We start from the raw sequence: 19,992 nt of genomic DNA on the forward strand, positions 1-19,992 counted from the left end.
ATTACTTTTAGATAAAAATTATCACTTAAAACATGATATATCAGTGGCATCATACAGTGGGGGAACATTGTACTATTAGATTTGACAGGGTTCTTACAAAGTCCTGTGCCTGTCAACATTCAGGTAAAATGAACCAAAGCAAGAGTTGAGTGTGAGAAACTATGTCAAGTGTTTATTATTTACACAAACTTAAAGCATACTGCTGAAATATTATACATGGGGAAGAACAAAGAAAGGGGAGAAAAGGAAATGTTGGGCTTTTGCCTGTTTGCTTGGTGCCTTCACTCATTGTAGCGCGACAGCTTGAGTCGAGGGATGATGTTCATGGACTGCAGCTCCTGGAAGAGCAGCTTGCAGGCGTAGGGAATGCGCAGTGATGACACGTGACACGACGACTTGCAGTAGTGACACCTGTGTGTGTGTGTGTGTGCGTGAAGGGAAAGAAGGGGCGGAGAACCAGAGTCAGACACACAGCGGCAACATCAACAACACAACGACAAAAACTAACTGTGGGGATTGGTTGAACATTTGGGTGTTTAAATATACAATGTTTAATTCCCTTTTGTTTTATCCAACAGGCAAACACCAAAGGCATGAAAAAGGTGACCAAAAACAACAACAACATTGTTTGGGGGGGAGGGGCTGAGGGGGGTTTGGAAGACTCTGAAGAGTACAATAAGGCAAAAAAAAAAAAAAAAAAGAAATAATAATTATAATAAATCTTCACGCAGAAAAATTTATTTACACTGTTGTTGATGTACAAATTTAAGATTACAATTCCCTCATTTCTTTGCGTCAAGCTGTGCCACATGAATAGCAGCCTCCTCTTTAAGCACTCTCATTCTGGAAAAGAATTGACTAAAATCATTGTCTGTTTCACTTCATTTTTCACTATTGCCAACTTGAAAGGCTAATCCCAAATGCATCCTCCAGGAAAATATTAAGTATACAATATTTTTCCGTTTTTATTGTCCATTTCTGAATTTGAAGTCAGTTCATTCTGTGTTGTGACATAATCCCTAACATCGCTCCGTCGCTTAACACATTTAACATTAACATCCGTAACCTAATTAGATAATTGTGGTTGCATTTCCTAATAAATACAAGATGTACTCGCGGATCAACTCGCCGATGTAACGTGTGCTCCGCGGTTCGGCTGGGACCACAACCCACAACACTTCAACACGAAAATACAGAAGACCAGTGCAACAAATACGACACTGGCTGATTTGATGACAAAAAAATTTAAACGTAACAGTAAAAATAGAGGATGTCCGCTCCAGAGGTAGTTAGAGTAGCCAAACTCAAGTAAGAGTACTGTTACTTGACAATAATGTGACACAAGTAAAAAGTACTCCTCCAAAAAATTATTTAAGAGTAAAAGATACAGTGAAATAATTACTCAAATACTAAGTAAAAGTAACTCCAGATTGTTTTAACCAAAGCGTGAACATCAATAAAAAAATAATTACAAAATAAAATGAGAATGTACAAATTCTGATATTGCTGTGTGTGTGCGTGCGTGCGTGCGTGTGTGTATGCACAGTCAAAACATCTGCAATTTACTGCACAGTGTTTTCTCAAGTTAGAATTGAGCTAAAATATCCACGTTTGGGCAGGCAGTACCAGACGAATACTACAATACATGAAAGCTGTTGTTTTTGTTTGTCTAAATGTAAACACGAGTAGCGCGCCGTTGCCGTCATGGTAACGACGACCTTCCCGACATAGACGCCACGTAGGCACGACAGCCGAGCTGGCTTATCTAGTCTTAATACCTGTGCCCGGGAAGCCCAATGGAAGATGTTGTGTGAGGTCATGTGACTTTCTTGTCGTTTGATTGGTGAACTAGACTTAAACGTCACTAGCGCTTAAATTGGATTGACGCAAACAGCAGCCAATGCAGAAGTCAAAGTCGTAGTCTCGCGCACGAAATAGTTGATAAATAAGCAATAATTGATCAATAAATGTAGCGAGCGACATTTAGAGCATTGTAACGAAGTAAAAGTACCGTTACTTCTTCACAGCAGAAGCGGCGGAAGTGTTTTTTTTCTGGTCTCGTCAACTCCTGTGACTTATCCAAACAAAGCAGGTCCCGAACGCACAGGTAGAACCTCAGGCCGATGCGGGCGCACATCAATCCGCCGCGGAGTAATATTAATAAATAACATCTGTGTGAAATGGATCTTAGCTGCCAGCGTTCAAGGAGTATGAAACAGTCTATGACATCAGCGACCGCACCATCCCCTCCAAGAAAAACCTATCGGATCTATAAGATTCACGTAAACGGCTTGTTTTGAGTTCAAAATGGCGAATTTCGCCGAAAGGCGACTTACTTGCTTGTATGTTTTTATGTGTGAGTTTTACAATTAACTTCAACATGCTAGCAAAATTCTATACAGTTTGGGTTTAAACCATCATCTGATCAACCCATAGTTATGCTAGTTATCACAGCATACACGGGGAGTCTGCTGCCTCTTTTGTGGGTTTGGTCCTGTTACGTTCAAAAGGCGCGAGACGCATCGTGACTTTAATTTCTGTGGACAGCAGAAGATAATATTGCCAAACATGGCAGCGCCCTGAAATGATTGAAAATGTATTAATCTGTTTAATTCTTATTCCACGAACGCAATAGTAATCAGAATACTGTGTTTAGACTAGTGGGGGCACATAAATGTATTCTTGGAAAAAAAAAAAAAAGTTTTAAGTTTAAAATTTAATGGGTGTGGGAGGGGTAAGACTAAGAAAATAAAAGTTTTTTTTTTTTTTTTTAATAAGCTCTCTATAGTGCTAGTGTGTACGGAATGTATAGATAAACAGGAGTTCACTGTACTTCACCAAATGGACAAAGCCGAGGGCTTCCACTAATTCCGCCTTACAAGTGGTTTACATTCATTGCACACTTGAATTATGATTGCCTACACATTTTAAAAGTGCCCCTGTGATAAACTTGCGCTGTTGTATGTCATACCAGCCGGAGTATCCCAGAAGACCACACTGTCCGCACACGTCCACCTCAAAGGCATCGCTAGAGATCATGAGGCGCTCGAGCAGCAACATGCTGGCACCATAACCGATCAGACAGTCGCGCTCCATCTCGCCCAGACGCAGACCTCCGTCTCTGGAGCGGCCCTCCGTCGGTTGCCTTAAGACGACATGGGGAAAAAAGAAATTACTAAAAAGTGTTCTTTGCTCAACCCCCTCCATAATGTTGTGGATGTACAAGAAGAAGCTACCTGGTTAGGACGGCTCGAGGACCACGCGCTCGAGCATGCATCTTGTCCAAGACCATGTGCTTCAGCTTTTGGTAATACACAGGTCCAAAGTAGATGTATGCCTCCAGAGGCTCCCTGAGGGGATACAATGTAAGCCAATTTAAAAAAAAAAAAAAGAAAAGAATGAAAAACAAATTTGATTGACAATGTCAAAGAGATTGTCGATTGAAGATTATTGCGGTTGTAGCTGGCAGTGGCATACAACTGCATCATACTGAGCACAGACATATATTTAAAAAAGAAAACATCATAAAAGTAAATGTCAATTAAAACAGTTAACTGATCATGTGTTGGATGTGTGCCTTTCAGGGCCGTGGCCTAGTGAGTGACATCAGGAGCTGGCGTCAGGCTGGCCGGTTAGTCTGCGTGTAAGTGGCCGACAGCAGCTCCTTATTTATTTTTCATATGTTAACACATCGGTTATCTGAATTTTATTCTGCCAAATATCGGCATCGGCCTCAAAACGATATCGGTCGGGCCCTAGTTAAAATGTGTTTAAAGCATGTGGGATGGGCAAAACTAAAAAAAAAAATTCTAAATGGTCTCTCATTATTGCGGATTTTCATCTATTGCGGGTGGGTCTGGAACAAATCCCTGGCTACAAATGGTGGTTCACTGCACAATAATAAAGGACAACATTTCAATAAAGAATGCAATGTGATGCTTATGGTCATCTATTACCCAGTGATGCCTGAGGTGACATAGTCCTTCCCTTGGTAGTTATATCCATAGCGGATCAGGTCCTCGCACACATCCTTCACCTTGCTGCCCCCGAAGGCCGTCCCGTAGTGGAAGCGTCCGTCTAGGACTCCCGCCTTGCCGGCCAGCAGTTCAATAAGCTTCCCCACCTGAGACGAACAGGTTGTGTTCATTAGCGCATCTGTGTGTGATTTATGTTCCCTTCCTCATTACCAGAATATACATTGGATCAGGCTTTACAACTTTTATGGAGCCAGGTCTAGGGTTGGGCATCGAGAATCGAGAACCGATTGGAACCAGCACTAAGGTTCCGGTTCTCCCGGAATCATTCAAGTTTAATAGTTTCAGTTCCCAGTATCGATGCCTACAGTCCGCCGACCCCGAAGAAGAGAGTGGCGAAAACCAATGAAGAAGAACGCGCACAATGACGTGTTTATGCCCAACGGCGGCGCCAAACAAGTGTCTTAACTTTGTTAAAATTAATGACCAGTCGCCTCTGTGAAACACTTGGAACAAGATTATATTGTGCAAAGGAGGGGGCGGCACGGTGGACGACTGGTTAGCACATCTGCCTCACAGTTCTGAGGACTGGGATTCAAATCCTGGCCCCGCCTGTGTGGAGTTTGCATGTTCTCCCCGTGCCTGTGTGGGTTTTCTCCGGGCACTCCGGTTTCCTCCCACATCACAAAAACATGCAGGGTAGGTTAATTGAAGACTCGAAATTGCCCGTAGGTGTGAATGTGAGTGCGAATGGTTGTTTGTTTATATGTGTTCTGCGATTGTCTGGCGACCAGTTCAGGGTGTACCCCGCCTCTCGTCCGAAGATAGCACGCCCGCGACCCTAGTGAGGATAAGCAGAACGGAAGATGAATGAATGAATGAATGTGCAAAGGAGGCTTACACGATGTGTAGAAGTCTGACATGCTCCCTCCCGCTCCAAGCCTCAGCCGACACTGCGCAGAGCTTCAGTGAAGTCAACTCTCAGTCAATTGGGTGAGTGAAACAATAAAATACGTCTATGGCAACACTGAAGCAGCTAACAAGGTAAACGGTTGGTTGCACTTTTGCACTGATGGTTTTTAGCGTCTTCAAACCGATGTAAGAGCCAATGACAGGAAAAAAAAAAGATCAACATTGAGCTAAAACTTCAACAAAGGTCAAACTAGCAACTTTACATCACAATGAATTGGGACAAAATTCACATAAACGTTGTCTCACAGTATCACAAATACTAACCTTGTGCCTCATCGGTGGGTAAGCAAACAAATCAACATTTTACAGCATTTGGTTCCATTACTTTTGTTTTCAAAATTCACCGATGTCATGTGAAGTTACTTTTCGTGCCCAAATGCTGAGTTCGAGTGCGTACCCTTCAAAATAAAAGGCTATAAGCTTACAACAGGAAGTACATTTAAAACTTGCACATCTAAACCATTTGACGTGATTAAAAAAAAAATCCCATATAACTACTTTAACAATGCTATATTTAACTTTTAGCTGAAACATTAATTAATGAATATTAAGTCAATTGGGTAAGTTCCAGACACACTGCCTTTTAGTTCATAGGTTTGATATTGATACTGGTTAAAAAGAACGCACAGTTGAATGTTCATTTTAGTCTATGCCACAGGCTGCTAAGAAAATGGATGTTCATAATTTGGACACCCGTTATTTGAACTATGCAAACATTTTTGAGATGATGCACTCGGGAGATGGGAGAAATTTCTAGAAAGTCAACCATCACTGCAGCCCTCCACCAGTCAGGGCTTTATGGCAGAGTGGCCCGACGGAAGCCTTTCCTCAGTGCAAGACGCATGCAAGCCCGCATGAAGTTTGCTAAAAATCACCTGAATACAATAATAATAGCGCTTGTATCTCAAGTTTGCGTACGCAAGTCAAAGCAAAAAAACAAAAATAAAATCATTCAAATGATGGTTCGTATTAAAAAAAAACTCATTTAGGATAAATGTACCTTCTGCCATCGAGTGGAAGAGCATTTAATTGTTCTGTCTGTCACGATACATCGCTGGCATAGAACAGAGATCTATTACTTGTAGTAAATAAATCCTAATTTTCGGACCATTACGTGAAACTGGATAAAACCTGATGGTCTCTCATGGTACTCTTTTTGCGAATTACTGCCAAAGGTAATAGGTATACCCCTGGCGTGAGGATGACTGATTTCGACAATTCTGCTGAGGTCTCACCCGCACAACCCCTGACCCTGCCATACAAAAAGCCTACACCTACTCTCCTCTTTGGGTGACGTCCTCCACAGCCAAACATTGCTGAACGCTCGCCATGGTGACGGCAGCAGCTAGCAACCGCGCTGGCAGCGGCAACTTGAGCAGTAAAGATCACCGCTGATTTTACAGGCAGAGACGCTTCAAACGTCTTCTGTGCACGTTTGATAAAACTTGTAACACTCAGTTGGCGTCCGTCGCCATGGCAACGACAATCTGTTTGTGCGGTGCAGTCAAACTGTCATTCAGTCAAAAGGATGGGAGCTCTGGGAGAGAATGATAACCTCAGGAGGAGATAATGAGGCTTTTGTCACCCTGATGGGATACACACAAAGATATACAGTTTTAAATAAAATATTCTCCCACAAATTGGGAGTCTTTGTTTTATCTTTAGTTAAACTCCATGTCAAAATGCCTCTTTTTGACAATTTCTTTCACTTTTTTGTGCATTTCAACTATAGTGCTACCTTGATTTACCAGTGCCCAAACACTTGGGCGTTCAACTTACGACCTGTTGCTTGGTCGATATTTTGCTTTGTGTTGCAAGCTCAAATTTGAATTACGAGTGAGCTTCAGATACATCCATGCTCGACCGAACAAAGTAAAAACAAATCAAAATACAAATCAAGGTACTGTAATGAAAGCCGCTGATGCACTTCCTGCCATTTACTGAACGGGACAAATAGTCACATGCACAAATACAAAATGAGAACACTCGCAAGGAGTTGCTGTAGGCCACAACTCAAATCCATATGCTCACATGCAGACCAATCAGCTAACTCCACTCAGACTCCTGAAGTCACTCACTAGGTCACGGCCTTTAAAGGCGTATATTAATTGCACTTGTAATTTTATTGCATTGCAATTGTATTTTGGGGCCTGGAACAGATTAATGGCATTTCAATTAACTTAAAAAGGCAAAAATGATTTGTTGTACGAGCAAATTGAGTTTCAAGCTTGGTCACAGAATGAAATAAACGTGTCAGGGAAGGTATGACTGTCCTTCTATTAAGGCTGCAACTAACTATTATTTCCATAATCGATTAATCGGTCGATTTTTTTTTTTTGATTAATCAATAAATCGGATAAAAAAGTTTTCATTTCCATTCCTTTTTATTAAAAAACAGGACATTATGTCAAATTGGCAGTGCACAAACAGGTTGCTGAGTGAACATCCCAGAGCTCTTAAAGTAATAAATTCTGAAAGAGTCAAACTGCTTGCTTTAAGCTGTTCATTGACACTCAAGTTGAAGTTGACTGTAAAAGTAAACACAAAAATAATTACACACTTTGTGTAATTTAAAAAATTTTAAAAAAAAAAAATTTTTTTTTTTAAAAATTGCCTGCTAAATGCTAGCACGCAATGCAAACATTTGCATTAGAGAGCATGGGGAGGATTTACCTTCAAATAACGAATATTCACTCAAAAAGGCTGTAGTAACACATACAGACATGTAATAAGACATTACTCAGTCATATATTCTTTGTACTCTGTGAATAACAAGTAATTTTTTTTACTCGTTTCGCAATTTTCTTCTTCTGGTCTGAGTAGTGTTGTTTCATTCGCAAGCGTTTCGTTCAGAAGAACGGGTATTTTTCGTGAATTAACTGAACTGAACTGGATCAGTTCATGAAATAATTTGTTCTTTGAGCATGGCTGCCGCCCGCCGCCTTGAGGAGAGTGAGTCGACTGGGAGCGAAAACGGAACTGCTGAAGCGTTTTGTCACTCACTTCCGAATCTTTGGCGAATGACCAATGAGCAGCCAGTGTGGACGCGGGGGCGGGACGTCATTAAACGTACTGCCAAGTGATTTGTGATTCGCCAGCATTGTCACTGACTTCGGCAAATGACCAATGAGCAGCCAGCGTCAGGCAGCGCCGTGCAGGCGGGGGAGGGACATAAGTGAACTGAATGTACTGGAGAACTGAAGAACTGAAGATTGATTCGTTCAGTGAACTGGCATACTGAAGAACTGAAGAGTGATTCGTTCTGTGAACTGGTGTACTGAATTTACCGTTTGCGATCCGTTAGACACAAGTGATTCGTTCGTTGAACTTCGTTTGTGATCCGCTAAGGAGCGACGTACTACAACAATGAGTGATTCGTTTGCGCAAGGAATGACACACTACGAGAGGTAGGTAGTAACGGGCAACAGGATCGATACTGCAAGGATCGATACTTTTACTCCATTCCAATGATTGACATGCCCTTTGCTACTTTCATTTATTCATTATTGCGTGTGCGCATCTATTTTTAGACTCCATCTTCGACTTCCGCATCGGTCGCCCGTTACGTCAATCAATCAGGATCACTAACGTCATTTGACGCCAATTCACCAATCAGACGACACAAGGTAGTCACATGACAATACACGTAGCCTTCGCGAGCCAATCAAAATGACTCATTTTTCACCAATCAGACGACACAAGGCAGTCACATGACTGCGCACGTAGCCTTCGCGAGCCAATCAAAATGACAAATTTTACACCAATCAGACGACACAAGGCAGTCACATGACTGCGCACGTAGCCTTCGCGAGCCAATCAAGATGACTCATTTTGGGGGGAAAAAACAGCGTGCGACTGTTTGTTTATTTATATATATATATATATATATATATATATATATATATATATATATATATATATATATATATATATATATAGACACACACACACACTAAAAAAAAACAATCAAATGAAAAACAGACCACGTATTCTTCCATAGCTGCTCAAACTAGTTCATTTGGTGCCAATTGTGACCGCAAAATTGCACGTCAGCACCATCATACACTGAGGACCCCCGGTAGTAGCAATAGATGGTGAAAACAGCATACCGTCATTCGGGAAGGATAGCCGTGTGGGTTCATGATGATGTCAGGACAAATGCCCGTGTCACAGAAAGGCATGTCCTCTTGGGGGACGATGAGGCCACAAACACCTGAAATATACAAACACAAACATGTTATTTTTATTAAGTATCATTATTACTGCTTTGTCTCCTCCCACTGCATTTAGTGTTCCCTCACTATATTGCAGATCATCATTCACGTCACGCTATATCGCATTTTTTGGAGCGATATTTATTTAATTGTTTGTAATTTTTATTTTTATTTTATAGGTTTACATACCGCGGCACGGTGAAGGCTGGTTAGAGCGTCTGCCACACAGTTCTGAGGACCTGGGTTCAATCCCCGGCCCCGCCTGTGTGGAGTTTGCGTGTTGGGGTGGGAGGGTCAACTTTCTGTGTTTTTTTTCATTATTTGTGGCAGGGCTCAGTCTCTATCCACCGCAAATATGGTGAACACAAGCTATTAGATCTCGAAAAAAATAAGTCAAAACAACTAAATCCTTATATTATAATGACAAGGCATGAGTTAGGGGTGCACGATAACTGTTTTTTTGCCACCGATAACTTGCTGCTTCTCCAAAATTGATACCGATAGCTGATATAATTTTTAGAAAGGTTTATATCAGGGGTATTCAACGATTTCCAGGCCAAGGACCCTCAAATTGATGGAAAGCTGGAGTGGGGACCTTATGTAGATTGTAAAAAAAATGGTATTTTATATCAAACAGGTCAGATAATAGAATGCTTTTTTAGTCATATGAAATAAAATTAATAGGACTAGATAGGATGGGAATATATCATAATTTATTATCATATTTCATATGTATAACAGGTAATATAAGAATAAAAGTGTGTATTTATTTTCACTATACACAAATACAATGAGCTCGAGATGAGATGCAATCAAAATTATAGTATTGCTAACTCAACGAATGTTCTTTTTCCCCCCCACACATCTGAATAATACACAGGTTCAAATATTCATGTTTTTTTGTATTTTAAACAATATAAGAACAGATGATCGTTCATGTTAATGTTTATTTTAAAGATATTTGAATTTGTGGCTGGGCAAAGAGTGCCGTGGGCGGGGGGGCACGGTGGGGGTGTTGGTGTTGAACAAGCTGCCAGACGGGCATCAGTAGTGGATGTGCGCTTGCGCTAGACTCGTCGAACATCATAAAACAGGGAAATTCTGATTCAGGTGTTTTTTTTTTTTTTTTCTTGGGCCTGTTTCTTTTCTGGTTGCCTACCATTGCATGACGGACAGTCAACGACGGTTGCACAACGCAGAGATCTTTCTGCTCATCTATGAAAAGTGCTTCCTAACATCTTTAGCAGTTTCCCTTGTTATCTTGGGTGCCATTCTGACTGTTTAGCCCTTTGTTTACTCTTTTAGAAAAAGTTTCCTGCGACGATAGCGCACCTCCTTCAGACTTTATTCATAATGTGGCGGCTACTGTTCGCATTTGGATTGGTTGAATGTGCGTAGAGGCAAATTTACGCCGAGCGAACCCCTCCGTCGAAATCTATTGTGACGTGATTACGCCAACATTAACCGTTCGTTGTTTTAATTAAAGAGACACTACAATTCAATAAATAAAACACATACTGTAAATAGTATTTTTTTGACAAAAATAAAATGACTTCCAGACTTTTTTTTTTTTTTTTTTTTTACAGCAATCACAAACGCTATTAGATTTGTGATTGGATGATCGATGATATGGAGGCGGAAGTTAAACGTAGAACAGATTTCGAACTAGTTTTCAGCTTACATCCACGCGTTACTTCCAGAGTCAATGATCATCTCTCGCGAGTAGAAACACAACATCGATCCTTCCGTTCGTTCTTACCAAGACTGCTCGCAAACCGAAAATAACGTAACTAGAGGTAGGTTTTCCACGAAAATGTACGCAACCCGAATTGTTCGTAAACAATTCAACAAACAACAGTCTTTCGTAACCCGAGGTTCCACTGTATATCGGACCAATCAGTGTGATGTCCCCCCCACCCCGAATATCGGGCCTATAATTATCTGTCCACAACTTATCGTTGATCCCTAGTATGAATGATTGATTAACTCTGATACAGGTTGTCCTTGGTTTACGATGGAGTTACATTCCTACGGTGGTGATTTTCAGATTTTTGTCAGATTTTGTCAGATTTGTCTGCATGATTTTTGACATTGCCAGATATTTGTAAGTTTTGGGCAGTACAGTGTACCCCGCACACTCGCGGTTCGGCCCCTGCGGATTAACCTATTTGCTGAATTTTCTCTTTTTTTTTTTTCTTTTAGGGGGAACCAACCCCAAAAACAGTTATTGCCGGTTTATCCCCATTTATTCAAGTATTCTTTGGGGTTTAAAAAATATATAGATACTGTTTTCTTAATTCTAATTATTCACTGATTTTCACCATTTGCGGTCCGGCCCAATCCCTATCCCCCGCGAATAGTGGGGGTCTACTGGAGTTACTTTGTCTGTTGGATCATTTCCTCCCTCATGTGGACAGACGGGCTTGCCTTTATGATTCATCAAGCAGCCCCGTAGCCGAGAGTTTAAGTGCGAGTGCAAATGTTTGCGGAGGGGGGCCGCAGCACTCTTGCCTGGCCGGCACAAACAGATTGTAGACCCATTTGCAAATGAAAAAAAAGAGGAGCTCAGAGAAAGAATCAGAGCAGGAAGTGAAAAGGTGCTTAAACTCGACAGCGAGAGCGGGATTATACATGGCCGACCCTCAGTTCAGCTCAGAGGAAGTGGAGGGGGAATGTTTGGAAAGGAGATACTGAAACCTCTGCACGTAGGGGGGGAAAAAAAAAAAAGATAAATCCCTTTTTTGGCCTGCCTGGTCCGTGCCACTGACTGCTAATGTCGGGCAGGATGTTGCGACAGGATGTTGACCGGCAACAAGCGCCGCGTTTTACTGGAAAGTCGTCCAGGAGCAGGAAGCTGCAGACTGAATGGGAGCGGGAGGAAGGCCAGCGTAGTCAAAGGAGTAGGGGCGGGAGTTAACGTGTCAAAGAAAAATATAGCAAGTAGGGTAAAATATTGGGGAAGGTGAGCGGCGAGGACCGGGCGGGGGTTCCCATGGCAGACGTGATCGGTGTTGTTTGTTTTGTATGAAAGTGGATGATAAAAGAGGCATGAAATCAGCAGAGAAAGGCGAGACAACAGTGAGGGTCCAGCGCCCTCCATCACAGCCCTTCCAGCTCCATGCTGGCGGCTTGCACAATGGACCAGCCCCTCCTCCTCACCACACACACACACACACACACACACGCACACATGAATACACAACCTACAGCTGTGTGTACATGTGTGTGTGTGTGTGTGTGTATGTATGTGTGTGAGACCAGTAAATAATTAACTTATTCTGCTCGACTGACCAGGACTTATGGGACTGGTCATGAGAAGCTGGAGGACACTCACACTCACTTTCTAATTAAATAACAAAAACGTATACTTCAGTTGGAAAACTAGAAAGAGACTACTAGTAAGGCCGAATAATCCGAATTTGGGTAATTAATCAATTTTGGCAATAACATACATTTTGACTAAAGGGATTTTTTTTCCCGAGAGGAAGAACTTGTATTTAAATAATTTGTAATGAAATGATTTCTTTGGAAGTTGATACTTGGGAAAATAAAGGGTTTCAAAGATTGCCTGGTATAAAAATGCCAGGAGTGGGGAAAAAAACAAAAGGGAAACTTGTTTTCAACAACGTTGTTGTCACTTGCTTTTTCTATTAGCGAAGGAGAAAAAGTATATTCAAATCGGAAACTACATTTTTGTGAAAATATTAAATAAATACTTTTAACCCTACAGCCATATCAACTTGCCCTAATAGACATCGTATGCTTTAAATTCACTAAGACGTAGTTAAATGTGGGAAAAATTGCCTCCATCAAACCATGAAGGTTTCCTGTTAACTTTCATGGTAGTTTTTGCTTCTCTGCAGTAAGTGACCACCTCGACAAACTTCCCCCCTCCCCTCCACTGGACTAACCCTCCAGCGACCCCGCGCTCTCCGACACGATGCGACACTGAAGACAGTGTCCCATCCCAAGCTGACCGCCCTGTGGCCACCGCCTTAATGAAGAGAGTAATTTATGCATGGCACCTGTTAGCTTTTCTTGATTAAATCATCATAGAGGCACCTCTATAGGGGAGGTTCTGGCCAACAATGAAGGTTGTAAACACTTTTTTTAGGCCAAAATACTGCTGGGCTGTAAAACATTTGCATAGTCTGGCACAGGACAAAGAGCCAATTAATTGAAAAGAGTTCTCGAAGGGATGAGGAGACGGGAGGGAGGAAGGGACTCAACAACCTGTGGAGTTGTCTTGTGCAACAGGCTTCTCTTGCCACTCGCTCACCTTTCTGTCCATGCCTACTGCTGAACTTGTCTCCGATTTCAGGCCTCCTTGTCTGCCTTAGCAGAATCTTGATGAGGAAGGCGTCTTCCGCGTTGGACGAGATCATCACCTTCTCAATGTACGAGTCCGTTGAGCCCTTGTAGCTGCAAAGCAGGAGGGCAACTTATTATTAACAAAAAAAAGAAAATGGGTGGAAGTGTATTATGCTGTCAGTGATGGTGTTGCTGATTTACAAACATATTTAATTGAATAAGAATAACAGACAAATGAAACATCAATTTAAATGGCAAATGATATGGGAAATATTAATGTGAGTAGGCAGTCCGGAATAGATGTGTCTTGATTTTGGATTTGACGAGGGTTAATGAGTCGCTGTTTCAGGGGTCAGGTGCTAGGGAGTTCTAAAGACGATTTACCCCATTGAAGTGAATTAAAATGCCAGTAATCCATTTCAACCCCCTATAAACCATCATCACTTTTGTTTTGCTCCCAATAAAGGGAAGTAGCACTATATTTGTAGAAATAAATAATACAAAATAATAAGAGAATGTAAAGAACTAGGCGGCACGGTGGCCGACTAGTTAGAGCGTCAGCCTCACAGTTCTGAGGACCCGGGTTCAATCCCTGGCCCCGCCTGTGTGGAGTTTGCATGTTCTCCCCGTGCCTGCGTGGGTTTTCTCCAGGCACTGCGGTTTCCTCCCACATCCCAAAAACATGCATTAATTGAAGACTCTAAATTGCCCGTAGGTGTGAATGTGAGTGCGAATGGTTGTTTGTTTGTATGTGCCCTCCGATTGGCTGGCAACCAGTTCAGGGTGTACCCCGCCTCCTGCCCGATGATAGCTGGGATAGGCTCCAGCACGCCCGCGACCCTAGTGAGGAGAAGCAGCTCAGAAAATGGATGGATGGATGTAAAGAACTAAACTGGTTTTATTCAGCGTAAGTGCTGTATGTTGGTACAAGCCGGGTCACAGCTACAGTGATGTACGTGTGCCTTCAACCTTTGATCAGGCTTGAGTCCTCGTGAGAGTTCTGGCTTACTGTAGCTCTTTGCCAGTGTTCTCATTTTGTATTTGTGTGTTTGACTGTTTCAACAAACAGACACACAGTGCATCGGTAGCTAGCTTTTTCACTCAACCAAAACAACCGGTGTATCTGAAGCTTGCTCGTTACAAAAAAATTGGCTCACAACACAAAGCAAAAATAACAAAACAAAAAACAAAAAAAATGTTTTAAATCACAGAGTGATGGCTCGAAAAACTCACGGCACCATTTTATATTGAAATAATGATCACGACTCAGTTTACTCAAATATACTTGGTGTGAAATCCGAGCCTGTTTATTTGAACACAAAGCTATTAAAGTTAAGGATGAAGTTAATTGTGCAGTACGTTTTGCCACCGAGTGGAAGAGCATTTTATGGTTCTACATGTCACTATAAGTCACAGGCAAGGATACATGTACAAAGACATTATTTTTCACAATTTTTCGGTCCAATTAAGTGAAATTGGATCATTTCCCGCAACACACCTGCACATTAAGGCTACGTTCACACTGCAGGTCAATTCTGATTTTTTTTGCACACTGTGAAATGAACAGTACCATTCCGATTTTTCATATCAGACCCAGGCCTCTTTCATATGTGGATATAAATCGGAAATGTGTCTGATGCAACTACAATATGGATGCGCAAGTCACGCTTATCCAACCTATAAGTCATGAAAAGGCAACAAACGTCACAATTGTTCGACAAAATAGACATGCCACAAAAGCAACGGCGGACGAAGGAGCAGAACACAATCAGTGCCCCAAAGAAGATGCTTTAATACTGATCAATATAAGAAAATGGTTACACAACATTCTTGAAATTGCCACAAATGCGTCATGAATAGACCTACTTCAGGGGCCACATTTACTTCCGTCAACACGGCGCCTCGTGTTTGTGCGCATGTGCAATGTGACATCCTGTTTTGTGCACATTGTCGCATTGGTTTATGTAACGTGAACGACTACATAAAAAGATCAGATTTAACAAAAAAATCCAAACTGAGCGTCCTGCCCTGCAGTCTGAACGTAGCCTAATGTGCCATGGTACAATGGTTGGGAGTCATTGCTTTGAAAAGCCTGACAGTTCCCCCTCAGTGACTTTAGACTGAGTGTGAATGGTTGTCTGTCTCTAAATGTGTCCTTTGATTGACTGATGGCTAGTCGAGGGTGTAGTCTGTCTTTCGCCTGAAGTCAGCTGGGAGAGGCTCCAGCTCCCGGCAACTCTGAAAAGGATAAGCAAAACGAATGGATGGCGTATTAAGCTCACCTGATGGGCACTTCTCTGTACTGAGGCTGGCCTGGCTGGGTGCTGCCCTCCAGTGGCGTCTGAGTGACGGTCGGCATGGATTTGTTGACAAGCACCTGCTTGTTCTCCACTCGCTCACCTGCAGCATAACACAGAAGCACAAAAACACAGTTGCTAGTTACAGGGGGTTCTCGGTTTACGACGGAAGTGACAGTTTTGAGGTTCCGAATGGCGCACAAAGAACTAGTTTGCTGGACAGTGTGAGAATACATGGTCACACAGCACACGAAAACATGCTCAGTTACCAACTTACTGTTTTCCATTTGATTGTTTTATATTTTTTTATGATATTACTTTCGTTTTGTGGAAGGGTGCCAACAACTGGTTCATTATTTTGGTATTGGTATTTACGTACGGAAATGCAAAACAAAGTGTGTCAAATTGTACTGCTTAGTGGAAATAAAACAAACAAAATCAGTGATTATTTTCCCTCTCATTAATATACTGAGTACAGTGGACCTCTGCTGATTAGTGTTTGTTTTTTTCTGTGGAACCTATCCTCAGCAATTTGCTAAAAAACTCTTTTCTATTTGCGTGTTTTGTGTTCTTTCTGTAAAGCCCTAAAATGCCACAAGATGGAGGCAAAGCACAGGCTAATAGGAAAGTGGAAATTGGTGTCAAGGAAGTGTGTTGAAGTGGTGCACTTTGACTCATTAACGATCCTTGTAAGTCGGGAGGAGGCAAGTTTAGCCAGGGTTGTAGCGGAAGTTATGATGAGTCTTCGCCATGTTTCTGCTCTGTTGAGTGGCTATCAAAAAGCTCAAGTTAACAAATGAGAGGTTTCGTTATTGCTTGACAATTGCATTTTTAGTGGTTACGAAGGTGATATACACACATTTCGTCTCCATTTTTTTCCCACATTTTTAGGGGTAATGTTGTAAGATATGTTTGAAAAGCTATTAAACTGTTTCAGAATCATAGTTCGTGGCTTATTTATAGTTTAAACTAGTAATATAGGAAATTATAACCATTCGGGGGCAATCAGCTAAAGGTGGATGCAAATAGCAAGGGTTTGCTGTATTAATAATAGTTCAATATAGTTAAGCACAGCAAAGCATACTGGGCAACATCCAGCTACTCACCAGGAGAGCAGATCCCGTCAGCGTCCAGGATGTTGTGCCTCCAGATGGGCTTTCTGGTGGCAGCGTCAAGCATGGGGCCCAGGACCTTGTCGAAGGTTTGATTGGTGTAACGCCGCAGCGTGCACTTGGCGTTTTTGTACACAAGACAACGACCAAAGCCTGGAGGTGAAGTTGGTATAAGAAGTGGTGAGCGGTCAGGGACAGCAACACTAGCGGAAGCACTGACCTCCATCTACAACCTAAATTTAAGATTTGTTCAATGAAATTCAATGAATTTGTTGCCAACAGTCTCTTCTCTTCACTTTGTAGCATTTCTCTTGGCTGCACTGCTTCCAGTATGTGTATGTTAAGATTTTTTTGTCCAATGAGATTTCAACCTTTATGTGTTGCCATGTCACTATATTCTGTCCAGGGCCTTCAGAATCAGTAGTGCTGGCTGATGTAACCTCAAATGTATTAGCATTGACTGTTTCTTTAACCAATCAGATTTCAAATTTGTCCTCCCAAGGCCAGTGAGCTGGTCAGTGATGACATCCTCTGGTTGGTCGGTTGGTCGAAGCAGAACTTGTTATAGTCAACTTCAACTAGCAAAACACATCAGTAGTGATTTAAACGCATGAATACAATTGCTTCTCAGCATCACCGGTTAAAATTATGTAGTTTTTTCATCTTTTATGTTTTTCTTATATGATTAGATAGATATTGATTCTGAACCATTCCAGATGATACACGTGGTACAGTTATGTGCTGTTATATAGCATTTTTGTATAGTATTAATAGTTTTTATAAATGTGAAGTAATGGTGGTGGTATTAAGATAATTAAGTCTTAAGTCAGATGTATTAAGTCAGATAAATCCTTACTGAAGGCCTATGTACCAAATACATGGCTTGCCACTGGGTATTAGCGCAGTTAACATGCCCGGAACAAATTGTAGCCGTTACTTTGCCTCCCTCACCTCTGTCGAGTGACGCTTTGTTGAGGACCAGTGCGTCCTCGATGTCGTAGCCGCTGTAGCTCATCACAGCCACGGTGGCATTCTGACCAGCTGGCAGCTTCTCGAAGTCGATCAGCTCAATGGTTTTGGTTTTGACCATGGGCCTCTGAGGGTACGCCAGCAGGTACATCAGCGTATCGATGCGGTTCCTCTGGTTGTAGCCAATCGTACCTAGAGACAGGAATGCTCAGTTGTCATCGTCACTGTCAGAGAGAGGTTTATTATGTTGGTTCCAGCTTGAAGGTGCGTAGGACTGCACTACATCATACCGAGAGCTACAGTATTTCTAATACGGTTGTAACTTGACTCACGAGTGCACAAAGCTGCAAGTTTTCAGCGATATGAACAGTCGCTCTGTTGTCGCTCAGTCGCTCAGCATCCCACGTCTCACTCAGAATTTACAATACGAGCAAATTGAGGTACATCTTTGTAAAGGCAGACATTTTGACACAGCATAATGCGGACGTACTGAATAAAGTCTCTATTGTGTGTAAAGTGTCCCTCTGCTATATCACAGTTCATCCTTCATGCTCCCAATATATCACAGACTTTCAATAATGCTTACGACCTTTCACATACCAACATTTGGGACATACGAGCACTTCCATGCAAGTTAAAAAATAAAATTTGAATACTTCCACAAGTCTGAATTTAGAGTTTGCACGCATCCGCTGTACATGCTGGGAGCGTTGAGGTGTACTGGGAGAGATGCAGCGTAATTAAGAGCATGAAGAAGAGGCAGAAAAGGTCCCCAACTGAACTACATTAAAAATCACTGTTCACACAGAGCAGAGATAATATATGCCTGTGAGTATTGTTGTACGCTGTTTGTATGTATTGCTGCGTTAAAAGTAGCAGTTATTTAAATCTTTAAATTTAACGTAACATCTATGATCATTTCCGTTACGCTGTCTATAGTGTTTCCCATTATACAGTATGTTAGCACTAAGTTAGCGGACCAAATTATATGAGGATAAGCAGTATAGAAAATGGAAACATTTTAAATTCTCTTTTGTTTTATGTATCAGTAAACCTCATCCGCGACAAATAGTTTGAAGCAAGCATGCTTTGGCTTTTTTGGAGAACTATTGGTCTACACTACACTCAATAGCCATCCTGCCTCTGTGTTATTGTAGAATCGTTCCAACTTGCGAGAGTGAGAACGAGCAATATTTTCGGGGTGAAACGAGTACGGGTTTTTCGAGTAACTCGAGTACAAATAATGGTTAAGGAATTTTCTCCCCCTCGGGGAACCGCTTATTTAATCGTGTTCAACGGCGGAAAGGCCACAACACACTTACGGCATCTACGTGAGGAAAGGAGGCGGAATCGAAGTGCACCTTTTTGATTCGAGGAGCGGGAAGATGGATATGACGTCAGGGAAGACAAATACAGAAAAAAAGTCAAAGCCGAAAGTGTAGGCGCATTTAAGACTGAGCAGCAAGGCGAACACGGGTGACGCGTAATCTTAACACAGACCTTGCATATTCCAACAGCATGTCTCTTAAGCATGTCAATCTCGCAACATCTCCGCCAAAAACACACAGAATGCAGCAGAAGACCCAAGACAAAGTAAAATTAGCGTAGTGCGAACCAATGGGATTGATGTTAAACCTGCAGTATTACATTTTGTCTTTGTTAAAAAAAAATATTTTATTATTATTATGATTTTTTTTTAAAGTCCTGACTAAGACTTACTTAGCGTCCTGCGGACATCGATCCTCAGTGACCTAACAGCGGACGTCCCAGCTGAGCTAAAAGCAGGAATCGAGAGCGGAGAAGAGGAAGAAGAGGGGGACTGCGTGGGAGACTGAAACACCTCAGGCTGGACAACCGCCGCAACCCTCCTCCACTAACCTGCCGTTAAGTGTCAAAAGACAGCTTGGCGTCGATCAGCTCCCGCACACTTTGCGATTGGCTATCCGTGAACGCCCTGAACGGCAAGCTTGAATGCATTTGAATGCATTTTTGCTGCACATACATACATTCATTCATCTTCCGTACCACTTATCCTCACTCGGATCGCGAGCATGCTGGAGCGTAGCCCAGCTAACTCTGGCGAGAGGCGGCATACACACTGAGCTGGTCGCCAGCCAATCGCAGGGCACATATAAACAAACAA

At 42.0% G+C, this 19,992-nt stretch overlaps 1 protein-coding gene across 3 annotated transcripts in view; it reads right to left on the minus strand.

The window, feature by feature from the left end:
• The window catches only part of polr3b (polymerase (RNA) III (DNA directed) polypeptide B), a 43,327-nt gene continuing 23,335 nt past the window's right edge, over positions 1-19,992 (minus strand). For 2 of the 3 annotated variants that reach the window (XM_061678176.1, XM_061678177.1), the window contains 9 exons: positions 17,832-18,041; positions 16,875-17,033; positions 15,754-15,871; positions 13,440-13,582; positions 9,056-9,159; positions 3,957-4,123; positions 3,237-3,350; positions 2,972-3,145; positions 1-411 (listed from right to left, as the gene is read on the minus strand). In XM_061678176.1, coding sequence (XP_061534160.1) covers positions 282-411; positions 2,972-3,145; positions 3,237-3,350; positions 3,957-4,123; positions 9,056-9,159; positions 13,440-13,582; positions 15,754-15,871; positions 16,875-17,033; positions 17,832-18,041 — 1,319 coding nt within the window. In that variant the 3' untranslated portion in view covers positions 1-281. The remainder of the gene's footprint in view (positions 412-2,971; positions 3,146-3,236; positions 3,351-3,956; positions 4,124-9,055; positions 9,160-13,439; positions 13,583-15,753; positions 15,872-16,874; positions 17,034-17,831; positions 18,042-19,992) is intronic. The other variant, XR_009768645.1, reaches the window with a different exon arrangement.

Source organism: Phycodurus eques, chromosome 5 (assembly GCF_024500275.1).
Source record: "Phycodurus eques isolate BA_2022a chromosome 5, UOR_Pequ_1.1, whole genome shotgun sequence".
NCBI lineage: Eukaryota > Metazoa > Chordata > Actinopteri > Syngnathiformes > Syngnathidae > Phycodurus > Phycodurus eques.